General features: G+C 37.1%; 1 protein-coding gene across 7 annotated transcripts in view; it reads left to right on the top strand.

Moving 5' to 3' along the window:
- Positions 1-27,533, top strand: part of SEC22A (SEC22 homolog A, vesicle trafficking protein) — a 70,261-nt gene that overhangs the window by 5,009 nt on the left and 37,719 nt on the right. For all 7 annotated transcript variants that reach the window (XM_054551391.2, XM_063721728.1, XM_009238462.3 and 4 more), the window contains 3 exons: positions 2,282-2,482; positions 16,694-16,857; positions 18,252-18,446. In XM_054551391.2, coding sequence (XP_054407366.1) covers positions 2,301-2,482; positions 16,694-16,857; positions 18,252-18,446 — 541 coding nt within the window. In that variant the 5' untranslated portion in view covers positions 2,282-2,300. The remainder of the gene's footprint in view (positions 1-2,281; positions 2,483-16,693; positions 16,858-18,251; positions 18,447-27,533) is intronic.

Here is a 27,533-nt window from a genome sequence, read left to right as displayed (position 1 = left end):
ATGGCAAAACCCCGTCTCTACTAAAAATACAAAAATTAGCTGGGTGTTGTGGCGCATGCCTGTAATCCTAGCTACTCGCGAGGCTGAGGCACGAGAATTGCTTGAATCTGGGAGGTGGAGGTTGCAGTGAACTGAGATCGCACCACTGCACTCGTCTGGGTGACACAGCGAGACCCTGTCTCTAAAGGAGAAAAATATTAAAGGGTAATGACACAGTAACACCTAGAGATTTCTCCTTTTTCCTCATGAAAAGAGGAAAAAGGGATAGTGAACTTAAGGCATTAGCTTTATTAGTTGGGTTAATTTTTATTGTCAGATCAGTTATCACCATGAATGGGAAGTCAGATTTTGACTTCACACAGCAGTGAAAACTATCAGCTTCTGATTTACAAGCTTTGTAACAATTGGTTTTCTGTGGGTTTTTTTTAAATATATATATATTGCTAACTCATTTTTTCCTTTCTGGAATGAGATAATATTGACCTAGATTAAGTGGGCAGATAAGGATTAATTTAGTCTCTAAGAGACAATATTTTTGGAAAAATGCCTATGAGATTTTTATCAGATTTTTGAATTTTCACCAGTTGCCTCACCACTAGTGAGGAAGCTCTTAGTGACATTGTGCTTTGATGGCCTGACAGAGAAGAGTTATCACTTAATCTTAGATAGTGAACATATTTTAATGTTTTTAAAAGTATGGGCCTTAGACAATAAGCAGATTGTCAAGCCCTATCACACAGTCAGTGGTTCAGAATTTTGAGGGCAGAGCCCAGAAATCTGCATTTTTAACTAAACTTTCAACTTCTTATGCAAGCTAAAGTTTGAGAGCCACTGTGTATTTTATGAAAGGTTGAGTGACTGTTGACCTGAGTTCCTTCAGACTCAGGCCTGTGAAGTCCTTTCATCTGTTTTTGTAAAGCAAGAAGAGAATCCAATAAAATAGGCCATTAAGATTTACTTTCTGGTAAAAAGATTGAGAACAACATTAAAACCAATATTCCTTTAGCTTTAGGATTTATTTTAAATAATTTTTTTCTGATTATAAAAGTAGTATATTTTTATACTGTGACTATTGAGAACATTTAGGAAATTATAAAATAATAATTACCAATAATACCATTTCTTAGAGGTGAGCATATTCTTAATTTGGCATCTTTTTCTGCATCCATTTTTCAATCCCTTTTTCCTTCTCTTTATCTTCGTCTCTTTATGTTTGTGTAAAAACATTTGCAATTTTTATCCTGCTTTTTTCTCCTTAACATATAAGCGTTTTACCACATTATTAAACTTTCTCCACAAACGTTAACTTTTAGTTGCTGCATTATATTCTGTTATATGAATATACTATAATTTACTTAACCATCACCATTTTATAGGATATTTAGATTGCTTTCAGTTATTTGAGTGGAAGAATGTCTTTCTGTTTAAAATTTTGCCTGGATTTCTGATTATTTTTCTCAAGACAGGTATATATTTAAATTTATTGAGGTTAAAAGGTATGCCTTCAGACTCCTGTTGAAATTGCCAAATCATTTTGAGAACTGTTTGTACCAGTTTTTACTTGCATCTGTACTTATGAGAATGCCAGACAGAAGTATTATTTTTTAAAAAGCTAATGTGGCTGGGTGTGGTGGCTCATGCCTGTAATCCCAGCACTGTGACAGGCGCCTGTAGTCCCAGCCACATCCTATGCTGTGGCATGGGATCCCAGGCTGAGGCGTGAGAATTGCTTGAACCCTGGATGGGGGATGTTGCAGTCAGCCAAGATGGTGCCACTGCACTCCAGCCTGGGTGACAGAGCAAGATACTGTCTCAAAAAAAAAAAAAAAAAGCTAATATGTTAAGTGAAGCATAGTATGTTGTTTTAATTAGTTTTTTTTTTTTTTTTTCCTCCTGAGACGGAGTCTCACTCTGTTGCCCAGGCTGGAGCTCAGTGACGCGATCTCGGCTCACTGCAACCTCTGCCTCTCAGGTTCAAGCAATTCTCCTGCCTCGGCCTCCTGAGTAGCTGGGATTACAGGTGTGCACCACCACGCCCAGCTAATTTTTGTATTTTTAGTAGAGAAGGGGTTTCATCATGTTGGCCAGGCTGGTCTCAAACTCCTGATCTTGTGATCCGCCTGCCTCAGCCACCCAAAGTGCTGGGATTACAGGTGTGAGCCACCGCGCCTGGCCATTTTAATTACTATTCTTATATTACTAGTAAGTTGAACATTTTTACATATGCTTATCAAGTTTGGCTTTAATTTTTATGTAACCCAAATTGTTCATTTTGTTTTAGGTCTTCTCTGTTGATTGAAATGTCTATGATTTTATCTGCCTCAGTCATTCGTGTCAGAGATGGACTGCCACTTTCTGCTTCTACTGATTATGAACAAAGCACAGGAATGCAGGAGTGCAGAAAGTATTTTAAAATGCTTTCGAGGAAACTTGCTCAACTTCCTGATAGATGTACACTGAAAACTGGACATTATAACATTAAGTAAGACTTCAGTTTGCTTTATTTGACTTATTTGCCCAGTAGTTGTCATTTTAATGAAGTTTAAGTGGTTGCAATAGAAAGGAGTGATTAGGAAAACCTGTTCAAGTCGAGCATCATATTGTTCTGAACTTATACTAAATAGTCATCATGTCAGCAGCAGCCTTTTTGTAGTTTCTTTGTATTTATATCTGGCTCTGGGAAATTGTATAGTTGTGCAGATCATAGATATTCCTCTTATAAGTTGACCACTAAATATTTATTTGCATTCTTACATACCTAGGGTTGTAGTAAGCAAACTATAATTGGAAATAAAAAATTTTTACCTGATATCTGCCCTCAAAGAACTGAAGCCGCTTACATCTAGTGGGAGGGGGTAGCACTTATCACTGAGTCATGTACAAATCAAGTAAAACTGGGCAATGGGATAAAGAGTGACTATTTATGGTGGTCAAGGGACTCTGTGAGAGGGTGACATTTGAGCAGAGACCTAAAAGATGAGAGAGGAGGTAATTATATGAAGGATGCTGTGGATGAAGAGCAAGGCAGAGATAGCAGTCAGTGGAGAAGCCCGTTTTTACTTGCCAAGAGACAGAAAGAAAACCAGTGATCCTGAAGAATTATGAACAATTAATAGAGTTGCAGAAAGTGAGGCCAGAAAGGTAGGAATGGGGCAAGTTATGTAGTGAGTTTGGAGTCTATTAGTCTGTTTAGTCTAATGCAGTAGGAAGCCATTGGGTAGTTTTAAGCTGTAGAGTTACATGATTTCATTTGGCTTAGAGTAGATCATTCTGCCTGCACTGTGAAGAATAAAGGAGAAAGTGGAAGCAGAGAAGTCAGATGGAAGACTCAGAGAAGTTCAGGTGGGGGTGCTGATTGTAACGAGCTAGGGTGGTAATGAATAGAAATAGTTAGATTGGGGCTATATTTTGGGATTAATACCAGCAAATCTTCCTACTGGATTGAAATGGGATGTGAGGGCAAAAGAAGAATAATCACCGTAGTTTTTTGGCCTGAGGAACTGGATGAATAATGTAGCTGAAATGAGCAAGAAAGGAGAGGATAAGTGCATCTCATTGGTAAAAAGTAAGAGTTCTGTTTGGACATGTTAAATCTGAGATACCCATTAGACATCCAAGGGGCACTGCTAGGTAAGCAGCTGGATATGTGAGTCTGAAGCTTAGTGAAGAGGACAAGTATAGATATTTAGATTTGGAAGTCAGCTTACAGTTTGTGATTAAAACCATGGGAATGGATGAGACCACCTTGGAAAGCTTAGATGTGAAACAGTTAGAGAACAATTAACGTCTGATATCAAGCTGGATATTGATTATGCCTACAGAAGGAAATAAGGTAAAAACACAGTGCATATAGGATATAATAAGCAGAGGGCTTCGTTGTTGAGATGAGACATGAGCCATGTCCTGAAGAATTAATAAGAGTTGGCTAAGGCAGGGAGGAGAGCATTCCAAGGTGTACGGAGGAGAGGCAGAATAAGCAAAGAATGTGACTTAGCATGGTAGGTGTATTAACATGCTTATCCTGGGTCAGTGAATGGTGATTTATGGATAGTTGTGAGACATGTGTGATAATCATTTTGGGGCCAGATCCTGGATCGCCCTGAAAGTTCAGATTGAAGGATGTGACTTTGATGTAATATGTTATAGGAAGTTCTGCTGCAGGTTCAAGGGAAGTGACTTGATAAAAAACAATCCTGAGACAGTGGAACTTAGGGTGAGATGGACAGTCCAAGAGGAGAGAGATAAGGCAGAGAGGCCAACTTATTAGGGCCTGAAGTAAGAAAATAAACATGCAAATGAAAATTAGAACACCAAAAGAACTAGAATGATAATGAGAAATAGTTTGATTGGGGATCACTTTGAAGTTGGATCACTTCAAAAGAAGTGACCAAGCTGGATAGGATGGAATACCAGAGATGAAGGAAGGGGCAAAGATGACTGAAGCCTTGGAATTGGACAGAATGATGGTGTCATTGCCAGAAATGAGATCTTTGGAACAGACTGTTTATGAGGTGTGAGGCAGAAGAGAAAGATAATGAAGCTCCATTTTGATCATTTTTTTAAGACACTGGGGCTTGCTGTGTTACCTAGGCTGGAATGCAATGGCACGATGACAGCTCACTGAGCCTCAACCTCTTGGGCTCAAGTGATCCTCCCACTTCAGCCTCTCGAGTTGCTGGGATTACAGGTGCACACCACCACACCCAGCTAATTTTTTTATTTTTAGTAGGGATGAGGTCTCACCACGTTGCCCAGGTTGACCTCAAACTCCTGGGCTCAAGTGATCCTCCTGCTTGGCCTCCCAAAGTACTGGGATTACAGACATGAGCCACTGCACCTGGCCCACTTTAATTATTTAAATTGAGGTTTTAGGCCAAGCACAGTTGCTCACACCTGTAATCTCAGCACTTTGAGAGGCCGAGGCAGGCAGATCCCCTGAGCCCAGGAGTTTGACATCAGCATGGGCAACATGGGGAGACCCTGTCTCTACAAAAAAACAAAAAAATTAGCCAGGCGTGACATAGTCCCAGCTACTGTGGGGACATAGGTGGGAGGATCGCTTGAGCCTAGGAGGTTGAGGCTGCAGTGAGCCATGATCTCACCCCTACATTTCAGGGTGACAGAGCAAGACCCTGTCTCAAAAAATATATATAAATAAATAAATTGAGGTTTTGACAGGGTAGTTCAGTGGAGATGGGATAGAGATTTTGGAATCATTCACGTAGATGTGGTTGATAATTGTGACAGGAGAAGTGCCTACTGGGTTTAGAGAGAGGCCCAGGTTAGAACCTTGGAGAGTGTCCACAATTTCTTAGATCACCTGGATAATGGTAAGATAATGGTAAGATGTTATATTTAATTGGGGTTTCTGAGGGTTTAATTAGAAAATATTGTGATTATGGTGATTAAAATATATGTAAAATGATGTCTCAACCTACTTCTATTTTTTTAGAGGAAAAACTTGAAATATTTCAATATTTTATTTAATAGGCTCTGTTAGTGTCCTGGGTCATTATTCTGAGTTTTATTTGTGAATGTATAGTGGTATAAACAAATATCAAAGTTATAGGAGATTGGCTTGAATGTATATTAATTCTGGTAGGTGTGCTGGACTTAAAAAAAACTTTTGCAATTTTTTTTTCTTTTGACTCTCTTTTTTAGAATTAAAAAAATTTATTTTGACTTTTCTTAAAAGTAAAATGTAATGTTTTAACATCCCTTCATTCTATTTAACTGAAAATTCTAGATTTTGTATTATTTAGTTTTATTTAGTTGTACTCCAGCTTATTCCACACAAAGGATTTGAGGCAATTTAGGAAAAAAAAAAAAATTCAAGGGGCCAAGTAAGGGAGTCAGAAGAAGGAAAATAGAGATAGGAGAATAATAAACTGAGGTAACATTTCCTTCTGGAGATGCAAACTAGATAGTCCATCCATTTGTTAGGAAAAGGTTGCAGATATTACCATTGAGTTTCCTTGTGGCCAAAGCAAAGGGGGTAATCCATAGGATTTAGTGTCCATTGGATAAAAACATTGTTTTTCCTGTTATTGAGACCTGAAGTATATAAAGAGGACAGCATTTGGATAAACATTCTTCCAGCAACCATAATTATTAGAGTTTATGAGTGGGATAAATCAGCAGAAGTCTAATCTGGTCTAGTTCAAGAATACAATTCAGATAAGTCAAAAGGAAAAGATTACCTGCATTTTTCTATGCATTTCAGAGCCATGCATAGAAAAATTTCTGTGCATGTTTTTTTGTACCAAACCTTCAATAAGGATTGGAAAACAGAAGTTCTAGTTCTAGTTCCTGACAAGGACCTGGATTTCATATATTTTCTATCATTGATAAGAGATCTTGAGGTTTAGTTTCTGTTTAATGAGGTTGTTACCTTATATGACGTTGAGCTTAGACTGAAATGTGTAAAATTGAGAATTTGTGTGTGTTACCTGACTTAAAATTCTCACAGCACAACTGTTTTTCTAACCATTATGAGTTTGCTAGATAAAACTCACAGGTCTGCCGTAGCAACATCATAGCACAGCCTGAAATTGCCACCATTCTGTCTCTCTTTTCTCCTAGCCATATTAAATGCTTCTTTCCTTCAAACCCTACTTCTTTTGAATCACCTTCTTTCTCATTACTATTTCTATCTCTAATGATCTCACTCCTTTCACAGATCACCTGTAGAAGTCGGTTGACTGCCTTTTTCATCACTTATTAAAATTTTTTATTTTTAATTTAATTTTTTTATTTCTCCATCCTCTCTTTATAACAGAGTTGTAACTCATTGAGGGAATTGATCTGCCATGGCTTATACTATTTTTGATTCCTCAACTCTTGGCATTGTGGTTTTCAAATTTGTATAGAAATGGAGGTACTCTTTCTTCACAGAATCTCAAAATCACTAAGTATATAATTATGTGCCAAATCAGTTGATACCTCACATTAAATTCTAGTTGAATAGGCAAGGGAAGACCAGAGTTTGAAAGAAAAAAAAAATCGGGGGAGTAACATTTAAAATTGAGATAATTAGGCTGGGTCTGATGGCTCACGCCTGTAATCCTAGCACTTTGGGATGCCAAGGCTGGCAGATCACCTGAGGTCAGGAGTTTGAGACCATCCTGGACAACATGGTGAAACCCTGTCTCTACTAAAAATACAAAAAAAAAAAAAAAAAAAAAAGCCGGGTGTGGTGACAGACATCTCTAATCCAAGCTACTCAGGAGGCTGAGGCAAGAGAATCACTTGAACCCAGGAGGTGGAGGCTGCAGTGAGCTGAGATCGTGCCACTGCACTCCAGCCTGGGCGACAGAGTGAGACTCTGCCTCAAAATAAATAAATAAATTTAAAAATAAAATAAAATTGAGAAAATTCCTTTGGTTTTCTCCTCCTCTGTATTGGGAAAATGATGAATTTCAAATGAATGTAGTAGCTAGATACTTCTGTTTCGCCAATGAAGGACATTCTGTGGAGCATGGCTTGTGCTAGCACAGTTCCTTGCGCATGTCGTAGTAGCTACTAAATGAGGGATGGTTGTTTTGGGAATATGACAGCATTCAGAGTGCCAGAGAAACCTTATTGATTGGGCAGGATGGTGTGTAGTGTGGGGTATTCAGTTTTGTGATTTCTTCTCACATTCTATAGTGATATTCCAATTCTCTCTATATAAAATTTTAAGGAATTCATCTGTTTTAGAAGTCGAAGAGTACTTTCCTTAGAATGTAGTGAATTTTTAATGAATAAACTTATGTTACCACTTAAGAAAAAAAAATGGCTAAAGTAAGTATGAACCATATGGAAATTGGGTTGGGTCATCTGAGATCTTTAAAACTTTGCAATTGGCTTTAGAGATTTAAAAATCATAGTTGTACATTTTGAAATCTCTTTGTTTAAACAGTAAGACGCTGAAAAGACAAATAAATACCTTTTGGGAAGACAATCATATCCTATTGTGAATTTTAGTGCAAGAAGTAAAATTTTTTAGTTCTTCCACTGTGAATTCATTTGAAGCCGGATAATCGCTGTGAGCCTCCTAATGTTCTTTCCTTGCCTGAGGGTTCACTTTCTCCCTACACTGCTACCTCCGGCCAGGAATACTATTTTAGGCTTACCTGCGTTTTGGCTTTAGTGTCTAGCAGTGTTTCCCTTTCACTCCTTCGGGAAATTTTCTGATTACTAAAATAACAACTTAAACTATAACCCAATTATTGAGTACTTGCTATTGCCAGGTACTTTACTGACGTTATCATTAAGCTTTCTAACAGCTCTGTGAAGGGCTATTAAATAGAGCTCTTTTCCATTGCCAGGGGCAGACACACAACTCACATTAGCTTAAGGAAAAATAGGTATTTTGAAGGGTAGTGGTGGAGCTGGCTTCACAGATGTTATCAGGAATCTTTCTCATTTCTACAGTCTCTTACCTTTTGCAGATAGATACTCTACGACTTGAAAGCACTACACAGACAGCTCCAGGCTTACTTCAGTCCAACTGAGCAACTCCTCTCCATGTCTCAAGAGCAAGACATTGTCTTTGCTTGTATAATTGACCATTTCTAGACTGATTAATCATTGTGGTCAGAGGGGATGAGGTACTCTTATTTGGCTAAGACTGCATCACATGTCCTTACCCCTTTGAGCTTTACCAAAGCCATACAGAATGGCGCTGAAGGTAATTCCCCAAAGGGAAAGAGGGAAGGGATGCTGGGCAGATAGATGCTGGGTAGTGCTATCACTACCCTATTTTACAGATAAGGTAAATGAGACTTAGGAATGTAAAGCGGCTCCTTCAACATCACAAAAATAGTAAATGATATATATGAACCACAATATTTTGGATTCAGGAGTCACATTATTATCTGGTAAAAAAAAATGGCTGCTGCTCTTTACCCTTAACTCCTTTCTTGGCAGCATGTGTTCCTAATTCTCCTAATTCTTTTCACTTTATGGAGAGAGAAATGAACCAGGGAAGAGAATGAAGGGACATACCACCCCCCTCTTTTTTTGGTCGATAATAATGAGGAACAGAGTATCTGTGATTCCTAAAATTGATGGGACAGCATTGTGTCATTGTAGACTAGGTGTGACAGGAAGAGGGTGTGGCAGGGAAATGCAACCAACCTATAGCTACTGAACCAGTTGGGGGAAGGAGATAACCTGGGTATTCGATTTTCCTATTTTGTCTCATTACTAGTATCACATTCCTTTTCTCCTGCTTATTATGGCAAAATGTACAGCTTTTCAGCACCATATATGTTAAATAGGCTCTTGTGAACTGGCCTGGGAACCTAATTACTGTTATAGTACAGTTTCTGTGGGAAAATGAGATCTAGGTGCAATAAGCTTTGGGAAATACACCCAATTCATAAGTTAGGGATTATCTGATCAGTTATCTAAAAAAGTCAGGATCTTCATTCTCTGGAGTGTGGCTGTGTTAGGGAAGTGAGAAAGGGTGAATTGGGAGATTAACTCTGAAGAAAAGGAAATAAAGATGTCAAAGGCAAACTTTGCTTGTTCTGTGTTTTATCCAAGTCTCTCATGGTGTAATTACCATTGATTTCTTAAAAAGATCTCAGATTCTCCCTTAGGTTACTGTTGTAAGTTACCATCATCTGGCATATTTCATATTAATAAATATTTTCCTTTTTAATGATGTTAAAATTTGTGGCTAAAATGGGTCTTTTATTCATAGGATGATTTATTCATGATTTGACGCTTCACCATTGGAGGGTAATTGCAAGTTGGCCATGTAAGAAAGGAGTAAGTGAGAAAATAGAAAGTTCCTGGTAAAATGCTACATGTAGTGGACACTCAGTGTTATTGAGCCCTCATTCTTATCTCCTTACTGTTCCACTAGTGGCAAAGTCTTTTGTTTTCATCTTGTTTTCTATGAGACGTATTTGGTGATAATACAATTCATAAGATATGCTCACTTTGTTAATGTTGAGCCTCTCTATTTAATATTTTATTTTTATTTTTAGAGATGGGGTTTTGCTCTGTTGCCCAGGCAGGAGTGCAGTGGCACAATCAGCTCATAGCACCCTTGAACTCCTGGGTTCACGCGATCCTCCTGCCTCAGCCTCCTGAGTAGCTGTGACTATGGGTGTGTGTCACCACACCTGGCTAATTTAAAACAATTTTTTTGTGGAGATGGCATCTCACTTTGTTGTCTAGGCTGGTCTCGAACTCCTGGGCTCAAGTAGTCCTCCTGCCTCAGCCTCCCAAAACATTGGGATTACAGGTGTGAGCCACTGCGCCTGGCCCTATTTAATATTTTAAAGTTTCAACACTTTATTTTAGAGAATGGAATTCAATGTGGAAGGCTGTATTCCAAAACATTTTTTTTTTGAGATGGAGTCTCGCTCTGTTGCCCAGGCTGGAGTGCAATGGCACGATCTTGGCTCACTGCAAGCTCTGCCTCCTGGGTTCAGGCCATTCTCCTGCCTCAGCCTCCTGAGTAGCTGGGACTACAGGTGCCCGCCACCACACCCGGCTAATTTTTTTTGTATTTTTTTTTTTTTTTATAGTGGAGACGGGGTTTCACCGTGTTAGCCAGGATGGTCTCGATCTCCTGACCTCATGATCTGCCCGCCTCGGCCTCCCAAAGTGCTGGGATTACAGGTGTGAGCCACTGCGCCCGGCCCAAAACATTTTTTTATACTTGGCAAATTTAACAGTAGATTAGAGATGGTATGTCCTATTAAAGAACTTTTCTGCACCCAGGAAAGCTATTCACTGGGCAAATGTGACTACAAAGGATAAGCAGAGTTTCTATGTATAGTGGCACAATTATAGCATGAAAATTACATGTTATATGTAATACAAATAATATATCAGTTCATAAATCAGTTTGTAATACTAAATCATTTGCTATCTATGTATCTTGTCATTTAGCATGCCACATTTTATGTATATATCTTGGTTTGTAAATCACTGTGATAAGCACATCCCCAGTAGTAGTATGTTAAGCTCCTGGTAGGCAGGGACTATATCTTTGACATCAGAGCCTATGAAGTAGAATGCTGGGCCTATGCTAGGTGTTCTGTCTGCTGAGAGGAAGATATTTGCTATTACTAATTATTTAGTTTGGTGCAGCAGGCCAGAATTGTCCTAATAATGTCAGTGTTTAATTGGTGATATGTAAAATTTCTTTGACAGTTTGTAAATAAAATTAGATACTAGAAAAAAGTTTATTGTGTAAAACCATTTATTCATTTTGTTGAATGTAGGAATCACTTGTGGAATGGCTTGGACACATTATAGAATTAGCTTTTTAGCAAAGTGATTAGAAGGGGTAAATCTCCTATGTCTGGTATTTGGACTTCTGCCGGTCTTACCTGTTAGGTAATACTTGACCCTAAAGAAGTTCCTAGTGGGTGTGCCAGGGAGGAGAACCAAAAATGTAATGAAATTGGATAAATTCCTCAGGTAAAAGAAAAGCAGTACCAGTAAAGACCAAACCCCATTGGCACCAAAGCCCAGAAATGGAATGGAGCTAAACAATATAAAGGAAATTAGATCAAAGTAGGAAAAAACCTTGGCAATTTAAAAATTGTGCCCAAGATAGAGAAAAGAGGAGAGAGTGTGTGTTTGTATGTGTGTCTGTCTGTGTGTGAGTAATGACAGTGTTAAAGGGAGAGCAGACAAGTCTTTGAGACCTGCATAGCCATTCTCGGGGTACTCACTGTGAAGGTGAGTAATTCCACATGGCTCTTGAGAACATCCCTCTCTTAAGGACATGTCGAAGATTCACTGACCTGAACCCTAAATAAAGCCTTCTGGAGAACAGTAACTAGAAGATAAGTTCTACTCTCTTCTGTCATTTAGTCAAGTATTTATTGAGCTGCTGCTTTGTGTAGATACCACTAAGCTGTACAATTACCGGTGCATGATATACTCAACAAATTAGTGTATAAATGAGTAAAGGAATGATGCCACCTTTGCACTCATTTATTTACTAAGCACTTATGGTATACTAGACACAAAATATTCTAAGAATATAATGGTGAGCAATACAGAAATCATCCCTGCTCTCATGGAGTGTGTATATTAGAGAGACATTGCAACAAAAATATATTAATATACAATTACAAATTGGGTTAGTTTGTGAAGAAAACTAACAGCTGCTATGATATACTGTAGGAGTGGGATCAGTTTAGATTGTGTGTTCTGGGAAGGACTTTCAGTCTAAGAACTGAAGGATATGTAGGAATTAGCCAGTTCAGAATTGGAGCATTGCAACTGGGGAAGACAAAATCATGAAGTTTCTCAGTTTGGGAGTGGGAGGGCTGGGAGTGGGTTGGCATCCTTGGGGATCTGAAGTAAGGCCAGTGGGTGGCTGGAATGTAGAGAGGGAGGAGTAGAGTTGTACAAAATAAAGTGGAGTGTTTGGGAGGGCTTCCAGAAGATAACTGTAATACAGGTTCCAAAACTCTGAAGTTTCATTACTCTTAATTTAGGGAATAAAATAGAGATTGATTTGTGGCTTGGAAAAAGTGAAAAAACATTGGTGAATTAGGAATAATTGGTTAATCTATACTACATGGAAGTTGGTATTGTATTGTGGAAAGAATGTGGGCCTTGGAATCAACTAACTTCATCCTATCTTTGCTTCTTAATGGTGTGTGACCTTGGATAAATTACTAAGCCTCTCTGAGTTTCTTTTCTTTCATTTGTAAAATGGAGATAATAGTGCCCCTTTATTGTGAGAACGAAACTAAATATGTAAAATACTTAGCAAAGGGCCTAGCTCATACTAAGCGGTCAGTAAACTATGTGGTGCTATTACTCTTACTACTATTTCTCTTCTTTCTCCTCAAGGCAGATAGACATCCGCCGATTGTCTATAAAATATTAGCTAGGTGAACCTGATGAACACAGCAAAAGCATGCACAAACTGGCATGCCTGTAATGACTTTAGACTATTTTATGAGTAGTCCTCAGTGAAGTGGTGGGAGTATTTCAATCTGTCCCATGATTGTTGAAAAAGCAGAATTTTTTTCATCACAAACATAAATGGAACTGTATATACTTTGGGAAAACTAGCTTTGCATTTCAAATAAAGCATTATAAAGTTAAATTTACTATGAAAAGCCATAATGTTATAGAACACACTATAGCCTTTTCAGAGAGAATCTTGCAACTGTAGTAAGATAAAGACTCCCTGAAAATGCTCACATGCCATGTTAAAGACATAGGGTTTCCTTTATTTCACATACAATTATCTAGTTACATTTAGCACAAGTAAGATAAACCATTTGGGATAAACTGTCATGTAGGCATCTGTGGCTGACTCTGTTATTAATATGGAAATACAGTAAGACTGACATAATACAAAAAAAGGGTTCCAAAAACTTCAGTCATATTAATGGAGGATAATCAAATAACTCCTAGCTAACCAGTTGGGAGTTCCTAGGATGTGGAAGCCAATTACCAATTGTCTTTAGGTTATTGAGGTTATTATGGGGTATATTTGAATGCTAATAACATGTCAAAGAACTTTGATAATGACAGTGAAGATTTTTTTTGGAAAGAAAATCATTTGAGAAAGCATATTTTGGCCTTTGATTTAGATACTAATTTGTAGAAAAAGGCAATATGCTATGGCTAAATTAATTTGACTATGATCCTTAAGAAGAGATACATTTTACTTTGTGAATGCTATATATACACATATAGGAAACTAAAACAAAAGTTTTATGAAACAATATTCCAGTATTTTCTGTTATATTTTATTTCAATTTCTGGAAAATGCTGTAGTTCACTAAACTAGTTTTATGACATAGTGGTTTACAACTTGCACTTTGAAAAACAGTGCACTAAATGACTGTGTATTAAGTGATGCTTCAGAAAGGAACAACCAGGTTACTCTAGAACCATAAGATCAGCGCTATTTCACCACTAGTATATCCCATACCACTAGTAATAGATGACTAGTAGGTGCCAAGCCCATTTGGCTGCCTAGGATGGTCTTTAAAAAAGGACTCATATATATATATATCTATCTATCTATCTATCTATCTATCTATCTATCTCACATGTATATATTCACACACATATTTACTTACACACAAGCTCTCACAGGAAGGATACATAAGAAATTATTACTAACATGAATTGCCCAAGGGAAGGAGAACTGGGTATCTGGGCAAGAGTGATAAGACACTTTAAGTGCAGTATACCCTTTTATTTTTCATTCTTGTTAAATTTGAATCCTGTGAACATATTTATTCTAAACATTAATAAATTCTGCTTCTATGTTATTCGAGAAAGAAAATTGTAAGGTGACCAGTATGGATCAGAGTTTTACAGTAAAGATTACTGTGTAGGCTGGGCGTGGTGACTTAGACCTGTAATCCCACCACTTTGGAAGGCCAAGGTGGGTATATCACTTGAGGTCAGGAGTTTGAGACCACCCTGGTCAACATGGTAAAACCCCATCTCTACTAAAAATATAAAAATTAGTCAGGTGTGGTGGTGTGTGCCTGTAATCCCAGCTACTCAGGAGGCTAAGACAGGAGAATCACTTGAACCCGGGAGGCGGGGGTTGCAGTGAGCCGAGATTGTGCCACTGCACTCCAGCCTGGGCAACAGAGCGAGATTCCATCTCAAAAAAAAAAAAAAAAAAATGATTACTGTGTAGATTAGCAGAGTCCAGCATAGGAGTGGTGAATTACATCCTGCATGCTGTTTACTGCCCTGATCTAGACCAGCTATATTGACGGTGCTATGCAATGATGTTTAGGTGACTCATTAAAAAGGGTTACTTTGTGTTTTGTGCTCTGCTTATTTATTATAGTGGGGTATATACTAGATTCTAGAAAGCTTTTTTTCCAATAGAATATGGTTAATTTTCATGTTTCAGTGCTTATTTTTTCATTTTTCATTTCTAAATTTGTTATTTAGAAGTAATTTCAAACTTACAGAAAAGTTTTATGAATAAGAAAAGTTCAAATAACACCTGTTCCCATAGTCACCTTTGGTCAACATTTTACCACATTTGTCTTCTCATTTTATCTACCTACCTATTTAACTATCTGATTTATTTTTTTTTCCTGAACCATTTGAGAGAAACTTATAAATACCATGCCCCTTTCTTCATAACTACTTCAGAGTATATTTTCTAAAATTAGGGATATTTTCTTACTTAACCACAGTACACATATCAGCTTCAGTAAATTTAATGTTCATACCATACTTTATCTACTCTACTGCCAACTTTCCTTTTTTGTTGGTTGACCCAGGAATATGCTTTATAGCATTTTTTTTTATTGCTTTTTGGCACAGGATTTGGACTAGCGTTAGGTATTGTATTTAGTTGTCACATCTCTTTAGCTTTTTTTTTTTTTTTTTAGACAGAGTCTCTCTCTTGTCACCCAGGCTGGAGTGCAATGGTGCAATCTTGGCTCTCTGCAACCTCCGCCTCCTGGGTTCAAACGATTCTCCTGCCTCAGCCTCCTGAATAGCTGGGATTACAGGCATGCACCACCATGCCCAGTTAATTTTTGTGTTTTTAGTAGAGACGGGGTTTCACCATGTTGGCCAGGCTGGTCTCAAGCTCCTGACCTCAGGTGATCCGCCCACCTCAGCCTCCCAAAGTGCTGGGATTACAGGCCCCCACCACGCCCGGCCTCTTTAGCTTCTTCTGATTGGCAACATTTCTACATTCTTTATTTCTTTTTTATAACCCTGGCACTTTTAAAGAATATACTTTTTCCTTTTTAAAAATAGAATGTTGATCATTTTGGTGTTTTCTTAATGATAAAACTCAAGTTATGCATTTTCAGAATATTATATAGCTGATGTGTCTTTCTCAGGATATAACATCTGGAGACACACAATGTCCATCTAACATTAATGATGTTAGAGAGTACTTGGTGAAGGTGTTATCTAGTTTCTACTGTATAATATTTTCCCCTTGCAACTAAGAAACAATCCATGGAAAGACATTTTAAAGCCATGCAAATATACTAATCCGTGAAAATTTCCCCCTAGATTTAACATCCATGATTGTCCTTGCCTGATCCAATCATTACCATGTTGGTTGCAAAATGCTGATTTTTCCCTTGCTAGCACTTCCTCTACGTTTACCAGTCAGCACTCAGCATTCTGCTTTAAGCCATAGCCCTCATTTCTCCTTTTGTTTTTTATATAAACTCATAAATTCCCCCCTCCCATGGTTCATAATTAATTACTGTGTAAAGTAGAGGATTTGATTCTGGGGCGTGTCAATGATGACTTCAAGAGGTCAGTGATCACCTTGAAATTGTGTGCAATCTTCTGTGTTCTGGCATCTTTCTAGGGAGAGTGTTCCTGTCATCAGAATCTTGAAAGGGTTCTGGACTCAAAAGTGGAAAACATATTGAAGGGTTAGACTTTAAGCTATCTGTAATACTTACAATACATTTGTATATCCATTCCCCTGCTTTTTACCCCAAGTGATAACTGAAATGTTAGAACCGTATTGTGTGTCCCTCTGTAGTACATTCTATTTTTTGTCTTCTGTTTTTAAACCACAACTTAAAATAGTACTATATTTTGGTTCCTTTAAATTTTTTCCTAGAATATATAATAAATGTTAAGATCTTCATTGCCACCATAGTAGCAGTTTATGGTGTATAGAACCAGTCTTGTGAAGCAGTGAGTTACCTTGATTTAATTTGAAATTTTAAAACCAATGTTTTTTACACTATAGTTTTATTAGCTCTCTGGGAGTGAGCTACATGATGTTGTGCACTGAAAATTACCCAAATGTTCTCGCCTTCTCTTTCCTGGATGAGCTTCAGAAGGAGTTCATTACTACTTATAACATGATGAAGACAAATACTGCTGTCAGACCATACTGTTTCATTGAATTTGGTAAGGGCCTGATTTTTTTTCCTTTTTATTCTATCTGCATCCAATCATAAGCAATTTTAAATCTAATATTGGGTGGAGGGGGGACTTCTGCTGTCTTGCTTTTAATAGAATAATTTGGTAAATGATCTATAAATTATGGTAACTTTTTACTTAGATGCTTATTAGAAAAAAATTGTGTTTGAGCTGTGAAGGGGATTGTGAGTACTGGTCCCAAGAATTAATGCCAGAGGATAACTTCTCAATGAGAAATTTATAAGCCAGAGATTCAGACTTTTGTGTTTCTGTAATAATCTTTTATAGTCTGCTTCATGTAGAACAGGGGATGGCAAACATTTGCTGGAAAGGACCAGATAGTACATATTTTAGGCTTTAAGTATCATGTAGTCCCTGTCACAACTATTCAGCCCTGCCATTGTAGCTCAAAAGCAGCCATAGGCAGTACATAAATGAGTGCAGTTATATTCTAATAAAACTTTACAGAATAGTCAGCAGGCTAGATTTGGCCTGTGGGCAGTAGTTTGCTCAACTTCTGATGTAGAAGGAAAAAAAAAAAAAACACCATGTTGTAAATAGTAAAAATAAAATTCCACTTGGAAAATATTTAGGAAATGTCTTATGTTAGTTTTATTCAATTTATTCTTTAAAACCTACATTCTAATGGTGTAAGCAATAAAAAGAAAACAGATTTATAAAAACGTGCAACTTCTAGTGTGTGTTCTTATGTAATTGCAGCTGGTAAATCTGACAGATTTAATATTTCATGAGATAGGAATCTCTATAAAAATCAAGACTTTGGGCCAGGTGTGGTGGCTCATGCCTTTTATCCCAGCACTTTGGGAGGCCGAGGCAGTAGGATCACTTAAGGCCAGGAGTTCGAGACCACCCTGGGCAACATAGAGAGACCCTGTCTGTACAAAAAAAATAAATAAGCTGGGCATGGTGGCTCACACCAGTAGCCCCAGCTGCTTGGGAGACTGAGGCAGAAGGATCACTTGAGCACAGGAGTTTGAGGTTACAGTGAGCTATGATTGTACCACTGCACCCCAGTCTAGATGACAGAGCAAGACCCTGTCTAAAAAAAAAAAAAAAAAAATTCAAGACTTTGGTTTAAAGTTAAAGCTGTTGTTTGTTTTTGTAATTTCTTGAAGCGGATGTAATACACTTAGGTAGTGTTAAATCCTTAGTTTATTTAAAATTACTGATTTCTAGAGGGTAAAACTGATGATTCCATGATATATTAATCATTAAACACAAGTAATATTGGACTATTTCATGACGAATTGAACAATTTTGAATAATAAACTACCTGTAATATTTACTATCCATAAACATCATATTATGAAATGATTAATTGACAAGTGACTGCAAGGAAATTTACTTTTTATTTTACATAGATAACTTCATTCAGAGGACCAAGCAGCGATATAATAATCCCAGGTCTCTTTCAACAAAGATAAATCTTTCTGACATGCAGACGGAAATCAAGCTGAGGCCTCCTTATCAAATTTCCATGTGCGAACTGGGGTCAGCCAATGGAGTCACATCAGCATTTTCTGTTGACTGTAAAGGTGCTGGTAAGATTTCTTCTGGTGAGTTCTGGATCTCAGTTATTTTATTTTTAAAAAAATCTTTGGGAAAAACTGAGAAACTCTTGAAAATGAATTACTTTATTCTAATATTTTAAATCAAGTACATGAGAGAATATAGAAGTTCAAAGCAATCCTTTCAGTGATTTATAAAGTAAGCTACCAGATATGTGACTAATCAGGAAAATACTTTCAAATAGCAACCTCAGAGGATCTCTTTGCTAGAAAAACATTTTTTTAAATTTAAAATTTAAAAAAGTTAATTTTCATGGGTACATATTCAGTGTGTAATATATTTATGGGGTACATGAGATATTTTGATACAGGTATGCAATGTGTAATAATCACATTAGGGTAAATGGGGTATTCATCACCTCGAGCATTTATTATTTCTTTGTGTTATAAACACGTCAGTTGTACTCTGTTATTTTTAAATGTACAATAAATTATTGTTGACTGTAGTCACCCTATTGTGGTATCAAGTACTAAATCTTATTCATTTTAGCTAACTATATTATGTACCCATTAACCATCCCCCTTTCTCCCACCCCCACTACCCTTCCCATCCTCCGGTAACCAAAATTCTACTCTGTTATCTCCATGAGTTCAGTTGTTTTAAATTTTAGCTCCCACAAATGAGTGAGAATATGTAAACTTTTCCTTTCTGTGCCTAGTTTATTTCAGTTACTAAAATGTCCTCCAGTTCATCCATGCTGTTGCAAATGACAGGATCTCATTCTTTTTTTATGGCTGAATAATACTTTGTTGTGTATGTGTGCCACATTTTGTTTATCCATTTGTCTGATGATGGGCACTTAGGTTGCTTCCAGGTCTTACCTGTTGTGAATATACTTCAGTAAACATGAGAATGCAGATGTCTCTTCGATATGCTGATTTCCTTTCTTTTGGGTATATACCTAGCAGTGGGATTGCTGGATTATATGATAGTTCTCTCTTTAGTTTTTGAGGAACCTCAAAACTACTACTGTTCTCCATAGTGGTTGTACTAATTTACATCCCCACCAACAGTGTTCCCTTCCTTCCATGTCATCACCAGCATTCACTATTGCCTGTCTTTTGGATAAAACCCATTTTAACTGAGGTGAAATGATGTCTTGTTGTAGTTTTGTTTTGCATTTCTCTGATGATCTGTGATGTTGAGCACCTTTTCATATACCTGTTTACCATTTGTATGTCTCTTTTGAGAAATGTCTATTCAGATCTTTTGCCCATTTTTTAATTGGCTTATTAGATTTTTTCATATAGAGTTGTTTGAGCTCATTATATATTCTAGTTATTAATCCCTTGTCAGATGGATATAGGGATTCACATTCCCTTGTCAGTTTGCAAATATTTTCTATCATTCTGTGGGTTGTCTCTTCACTTTGTTGTTTCCTTTGCTGTGCCGAAGCTTTTAAACTCAATATAATGCAATTTGTCCACTTTTGCCTTGGTTGCCTGTACTTGTGGGGTATTACTCAAGAGATCTTTGCCCAGGCCAATGTCCTGGAGAGTTTCCCCAGTGTTATCTTTTAGTAACTTCATGGTTTGAGGTCTTAGATTTAAATCTAATCCATTTTGATTTGATCTTCATATATGGCTAGGAAAACATTTAAGGTTTCTTTGTAAACATTTTTCTAGAAATGAAAAATAGGTTCTTTGTACTGCATATTTATAGGCATGTAAAGTGCTTTGCATTTTGTTAAAATGGCTACATTCAAGGCCAGGGTTCTTGACTGTTGCGGAAGGTGTAAATAATTTAGTGATCATCTGCTCAAACCTCCCATCCCAAAGAAGGAATACTATCTTCAACAATTGTGAAAGGATATAAACTTTTGCTTAAAATGAACACCTCATTATTTTATAAGGTAGCATACACCATTGTCAGACTATTTGTTTAAAAAAATTATTCTAATCTAAGGCTTTAGGAAAAAAAATCTTCCTTATATAATTGAGCTAAAGTCGGCTTCCCTATGTCTACCAGTTTGTTTTGTGATCTGTTTCTCCCTTCCTTCAGCAAAACCAGAATAACAGTTAAGTCAGCAACTGTGTGTCCTTTCCATCCTCTTAGACTAGTCTACTTCATATAAATATCTCCAATTCACCAATGAGAACACATGGACACAGGGAGGGGAACATCACACATGGGGGCCTGTCGAGGGGTGGGAGGCAAGGGGAGGGATAGCATTAGGAGAAATACCTAATATAGATGATGGGTTGATGGATGTGGCAAACCACCATGGCACATGTATACTTATGTAACAAACCTGCACATTCTGCACATGTATTCCAGAACTTAAAGTATAATAAAAAAAGAAATAAAAATGTAAGACAATATCAACTACAGAATACAAGGCAAACACATTTATCATTGTATATTGACAAAAGGCAAAATTTTCAATTAAACTGTAACAAACATGCACCTTTTTGAATCATGAGGTCAGGAGTTCAAGACCAGCCTGGCCAAGATGGTGAAACCCTGTCTCTACTAAAAATACAAAAATTAGCTGGGTGTGGTGGCAGGCACCTGTAATCCCAGTTACTCGGGAGACTGAGGCAGAGAATTGCTTGAATCCAGGAGGTGGAGGTTGCAATGAGCTGAGATCGTACCACTGCACTCCAGCCTGGGTGACAAAGCGAGACTCCATCAAAAAAAAAAAAAAAAAAAAAAAACTCCAGTTCACTTAGCCTTTTCATTCATGGCATTTCAAGTTCTCTCCATCCTAGAAGCTTCCTCTAGATATGCTTTAGTTTGTTAATATTCTTTAAATTTGGACTGAATACAACACTTCACATACAAATGTGGGAGAAGAGGGTAACAAATTTCATTAAAATAATCCAGTCAGTTAGTAAACAAGCAGATAACAATAACAAGCACAGTTGGTCAGGGGTGGTAGGGGGAGAGTGGGCTAGTACCCAGATTGTTACAATATGTTATCTAAAATGTCCAATTTCCAGTAAATTATAAGACATGCAAAGAAACAGGAAAATATGGCCAGGTGTGGAGGCTCACACCTATAATCCCATCATTTGGGAGGCTGAGGTGGGTGGATCACCTGGGGTTGGGAGTTCAAGACCAGCCTGACCAACATGGAGAAACACTGTCTCTACTAAGAAAAAAAAAAAAAAAAAAAAAATTAGCTGGGCATGGTGGCACATGCCTGTAATCCCAGCTACACGAGAGGCTGAGGCAGGGGAATTGCTTGAACCCAGGAGGCGGAGGTGGCAGTGAGCTGAGATTGCACCATTGCACTCTAGCCTGGGCAACAAGAGTGAAACTCCGTCTCAAAAAAAGAAAAAAAAAAAGAAACAGGAAAATATGACCCATACACTGTGGGCGCGGGGTAGGGGGGACAGAATGTAGGTAACAGAAACTGCCTCTGAGAGCAATCAGGTGTCAGATTTAACAGACAAAGTCTTCAAAGTAGCCATTATAATCGTATTCAAAGACTAAAGGAAACTATTAAAGGAGTAAAGGGGGAGGTATGATAATGTTGCATCAAATGGACAATACCAATAAAGAGAAATTATTTTTAAAAAACAGTGGAAATTCTGGAATTAAGTAAAATTACTAAAATGAAAAATTCATTAGAATTTTTCTAAGGAATTGAACTGGCAGAAGAGTTAGCAATTTGAAGATAGATTGATAGAGATTATTTAATCTGAAAAACAGAAAAAATGAAGAAAAATGAACAGAACCTCAGAAAAATAGGGGGCATGCTACCATAGGTGTGACAGGATACCGAAGAAGAAGGGGGAGAAAAAGCAGAAAAGATATTTGAGGAAATAATGGCTGAAAAGTTCCCAGATTTATTGAAGAACATTAATCTGCTCTTCCAGGAAGCTCAGTGAACTCCAAATGGGATACAGATAAGAGATCCACAAATAGATGAATCATAGTAAAATGCTGAAAACTAAAGACAAGAGAAAATCTTGAAATCAGCAAGAGAAAAAGAACTTGTCACTTACATGAGTTTACCTGTATAACAAACCTGCACATCTATCCCTGAACCTAAAATAAAAGTTAAAAGGAAACCAAAATTCATCACTTACAGTGAACCTCAATAAGATTAACAGCTGACTTCTTAGCAGAACCAATAGAGACTAGTAGGCAATGGAATGACATACAAAGTGCTGAAAGAAAGAAAATAAAAACTATCAGTAACCAAGAATCTTGTATCTAGCAAAGTTATCTTTTAAAAAAATGAAGGCAAAGTAAAGACATTTACAGATAATTGAAAGATAAGAGAATTTGTTACTAGCAGAAACACCTTATAAGAAATAATAAAGGAAATTCTTGGCTGAGCATGGTGGCTTACGCCTATAATCCCAGCACTTTGGGAGGCCAAGGTGGGCGGATCACGAGGTCAGGAGTTCAAAACCAGCCTGGCCAACATGGTGAAACCCCGTCTCTACTAAAAATACAAAAATTAGCTGAGCATGGTGCCACACGCCTGTAATCCCAGCTACTCAGGAGGCTGAGGCAGGAGAATTGCTTGAACCCGGGAGGCAGAGACTGCTGTGAGCCGAGATCGTGCCACTGTGCTCCAGCCTGGGCAACAGAGCAAGACTTCATCTCAAAAATAATAATAATAATAATAAAGGAAATTCTTTAGGATGAAAACAAGTGACCCTAGAAAATAATTTGAATCCATATGAAAAAAAGCAAAGAACAAGGGTAAAGCTAATTAAGTAATTAAAAAAGACAGTAAAGGCCAGGTGTGGTGGCTCATGCCTGTAATCCTAATATTTTGGGAGGCCAAAGTGGGAAGATCCCATGAGCCCAGGAATTTGAGGTTGCAGTGAGGTAGGCTGCCCTCCAGCCTGGGCAGTAGAGCAAGACTCTGACTCGTAAAAATACATTAATGCATTTTTCTTCTACTCTCTACTCTTAACTGATGTAAAAAGTGATCATATAAAACAGTGTATATATAATGTCATTTGGGCCTATAACATATAGAAATGTAATATGTTTTCACATACAGCAAAAAGGACATTGGTGGTAGTAAAGTTGTACTGGGATAAGGAAATTACTCCAGATGATAATTCAAATCAACAGGAACTAATGAAGAAAGCCAGAAAGATAAGATAAATATTAACAAGAGCTATAAACATATAATTACTATCCTTTCTTAGCATTTTTAGAAGACATAAAATTATATAAGGTCATAATTTATAACAATGCATTATGGAGTTTGTGATGTTTATTGATATGTATAACAGCAATACCACAAAAAGGAGATAAAGGGAATAGAGCTATAAAGGAGTAATGTTTCTGTGGCTCATTAGAATTTAGTATAAATTCTTGCAGTTAAGATGTACATGGTAAGCTTAGAGCAACCACAAAGCAAATAAAAAGTAGTGAAAAATTATTAAAGTAAAATACTGAACTACCAAATATTCACTTAATGCAAAAAAAAAAAAAAAAAAAAGTGAAGGGGGGATAGAGCCAAAAAAGGCATGAGATGGATAAGAAAAACAGGAAAAAATGGCAGATGTAAATCTATATCAATAATAATATTATATATGAATGGATTTTAAAAGTGTTAATATATTAAATAATCCAGTCAAAAGATGGAGATTGTAAGATTGGAGTAAAAATAAAAAAAGATGCAACTATATGCTGTCTTTAGGAGACATACCTTAGATTCAAATATACAAATAGATTGAAAGTCAAAGGATAAAAAAAGATACATGAAGAGGAAAAGAGAGCTGGAGTACCAATACTAATATCAGACAAAATGGACTTTATGACAAACATTGGTATGAGAGGTAAAGCATGACATTTTATAATGATAAAAGGGTGAATCAATTAAGATAGAGCTATAAACATACATGCATTTAACAACAGAGCCCCAAAGTACATTAAGTAAAACCTGCCAGAAGTGAATACAGAAATAGACAATTGAACAATAATAGTTGGAGACTTAAATACACAACTTTCAATAATGGATAGAACAATTAGGCAGAAGATAAGAAAATATAAGACTTGAACACCTGCACCACCGTATGCCAGTGAGACATAAGAGACATCTATTAGGATACTCCATTTAACAACAGAATTTATATTCTTCTCAAGTGCATGTGAACTATTCTCCAGGATAGACCTTATGCTAAGCTAAACAAAACAAAAAGAAAAACAAAACCTTCATAAATTTAAAAGGATAGAAATAGTACAAAGTATGTTCTCCAGCTACATTAGAATGAAATTAGAAGTGAAAACAGAAAGAAATTTGGGAAACTCACAAATATGTGGAAGTTAGACAGTACATTCCTAAATAGTGAATGGGTCAGAGAATAAATCAAAAGGGAAATGCGTACTTTGAGATGAATGAAAATGGAGATTCAGCATACCAAAACTTACGGGATGTAGTAGCAAAAGCTAAATTTAGAGGAAAATTTATAGCTGTAAATGCCTATGTTTAAAAAAACAAAAACCAGATTTGAAGACAACTTTCCACTTAAAGATAATGGAAAAAGAAAAGCAAATTAAACCTAAAGCAAACAGAAGGAAGGAAATAACGATTAGAACAGAAACAAATGAAATAGAGGATAGGAAAACAGTAGAGAAAAATCAACAAAACCAAAAGTTGGTTCTTTGAAAAAACTGACAAACCCTTAGCTAGACTGACCCAGAAAATAATTACTCAAATTAGAAATGAAGGGGCCAGGCACAGTGGCTCATGCCTGCAACCCCAATGCTTTGGAAGGCTGAGGTGGATGCATCACTTGAGGCCAGGAGTTCAAGACTAGCCTGGCCAACATAGCAAAACCCCATTTCTACTAAAAATACAAAAAATTAGCTGGGCATGGTGGCACATGCCTGTAATCCTAGCTGCTCAGGAGGCTGAGGCACGAGAATTGCTTAAAACCTGGGAGGTGGAGGTTGCAGTGAGCTGAGATCACACCACTGCACTCCACCCTGGGTGATTGAGCGAGGCTCTGTCTAAAAGAAAAAAGAAATGAAAAGGAGGGCATTTCTACTGACCTTCTAGAAATAAAAAGGATTATAAAGAATACTATAAACAACTGTATCCCATTAAATTCAATAACTTTGATGAAACGGGTAAATTCCTAGAAAAACACCAACTACTGGTAATGATGCAAGAAGATAATATGAATAGATCTATAAAAGCAAAAAGATTCAATTAGTAATAAAAACTACCCACAAAGAAAACTCCAGGCACAGATACATTTACTGGTGATTTTTACCAAACAGTTAATGAAGAGTTAATAACCAGTTATTTACAAACAGTTCCAAAAAAACAGTAAAGGGCCAGATGCTGTGGCTCACACCTGTAAACCCACCACTTTGGGAGGCCGAGGCAGGTAGATGGCTTGAGCTCAGGAGTTCAAGACCAGCCTGGGCAATGTGGTACAACACTGTCTCTACAAAAAATACTTCTGTATTCTGTGAGGCCAGTATCATCCTAATACCAAAACCAGGCAAAGTCATCACAAAGAAAGTAAAATGCAGACCAATATATCTTACGAATATGGACACAAAAGTCCTCAACAAAATACAAGCAAACCCAATCCAGCAATGTGTTTAAAAAGTTAGGCCAGGCGCTGTGGTTCATGCCTATAATCCCAGCACTTTGGGAGACTGAGGCAGGAGGATCACTTGTGCCCAGGAGTTTGAGACCAGCCTGGACAACATAGGCAGACCCCATCTCTACAAAAAATTTTTAAAAATTAGCGTGGTGGTATGCATGTGTAGTCCCAGCAACTCAGGAGGCTGAGGTTGGAGAATCACTTGAGCCCAGGAGTTCGAGGCTGCAGTAAGTAGTGATGACACTACTGCACTCCAGCCTGGGTGACAGAGCAAGACCATGTCTCTAAAAGAAAAAATTGTAGTTATGTGCTACATAACAACATTTTGTCAATGATAGACTGAATATATGGTGGTGATTTCAAAAGATTATAATCGCTTATTTTTACTGCACCTTTTCTATGTTTAGATACACAAATACCATAGTGTTACAGTAGTCTACAGTAGCCAGTACAATAACATGCTGCATAGGTTTGTAACCCAAGAGCAATAGGCTATACCATATAGCCTAGGTATGTATTAGGGTATACTATCTAGGTTTGTGTAAGTACACTCTATGACGTTTGCACAGCAATATCACCTAATGACACATTGTTCAGAATGTATCCCCATCGTTAAAGAATGCATGACTGTACACCCTGACCAAGTGGGATTTATCCCAGGTGTGCAAGGTTGCTTTAACATCCAAAAATCAATTAATGTAATATATTCCCAGGTGTGCAAGGTTGCTTTAACATCCAAAAATCAATTAATGTAATATATGGATAGAATAAGAAATGAAAAACACATGATTATTTCAATACATGCAGAAAAAGCATTTGACAAAATTCAGCCTTTCGTGGCAAAAAAACAAAACAACAACAACAACAAAAAAACACTCAACAAACTAGGAATAGAAAGGAAGTTCCTCAACTTGATAAAAGTCACTTATGGAAAACCCACAACTAACATTATATCTAATGGTGAAAGACAGGATGTTTTTTCCTAAGATCCAGGGACAAGACAAAGATGTCTGCTTACACTACTTCTACTCAACATTATACTGGAAGTTCAAGCCACAGCAGGCCGTTGGACAAGGACAATAAATAAAAAGGCATGTAGATTGCAAAGGAAGAAATAAAATAACTCTATTCACATATGATGTAATCTTTTATATAGAACATTCTAAGGAATCCACTGAAAAACTATTTGAGAACTAATAAATGAGTTCAGTGAGGTTGCAGGATACAAGATTAATATAAAAAACAATTGTATTCTGTACACTAGCAATGAACAATCTGAAAATGAAATTAAGAAAACCCTATATACTGAAAACTTTAAAACATAATTGAAAGAAATTAAACAAGACCTAAATTAATGACAAATAGTCTCATGTTTATGGATTGAAAGACAGTATTGTTTACATGGTTGTACTTCCCAAACTAATAGAGAGATTCAGCACATTCTTTATAAAAATCCCGGCTTTTTTTGTAGAAATTGACAAGATGATCCTAAAATTCATATGGAAATGAAAGGGATGGAGCATAGCCAAAATAATC

The sequence above is a fragment of the Pongo abelii genome, chromosome 2 (genome assembly GCF_028885655.2).
Source record: "Pongo abelii isolate AG06213 chromosome 2, NHGRI_mPonAbe1-v2.0_pri, whole genome shotgun sequence".
NCBI classification, from domain to species: Eukaryota; Metazoa; Chordata; class Mammalia; order Primates; family Hominidae; genus Pongo; species Pongo abelii.
The sequence above is the reverse complement of the archived record's forward strand: the minus strand, read 5'-3'. Positions and strand labels throughout refer to the sequence as shown.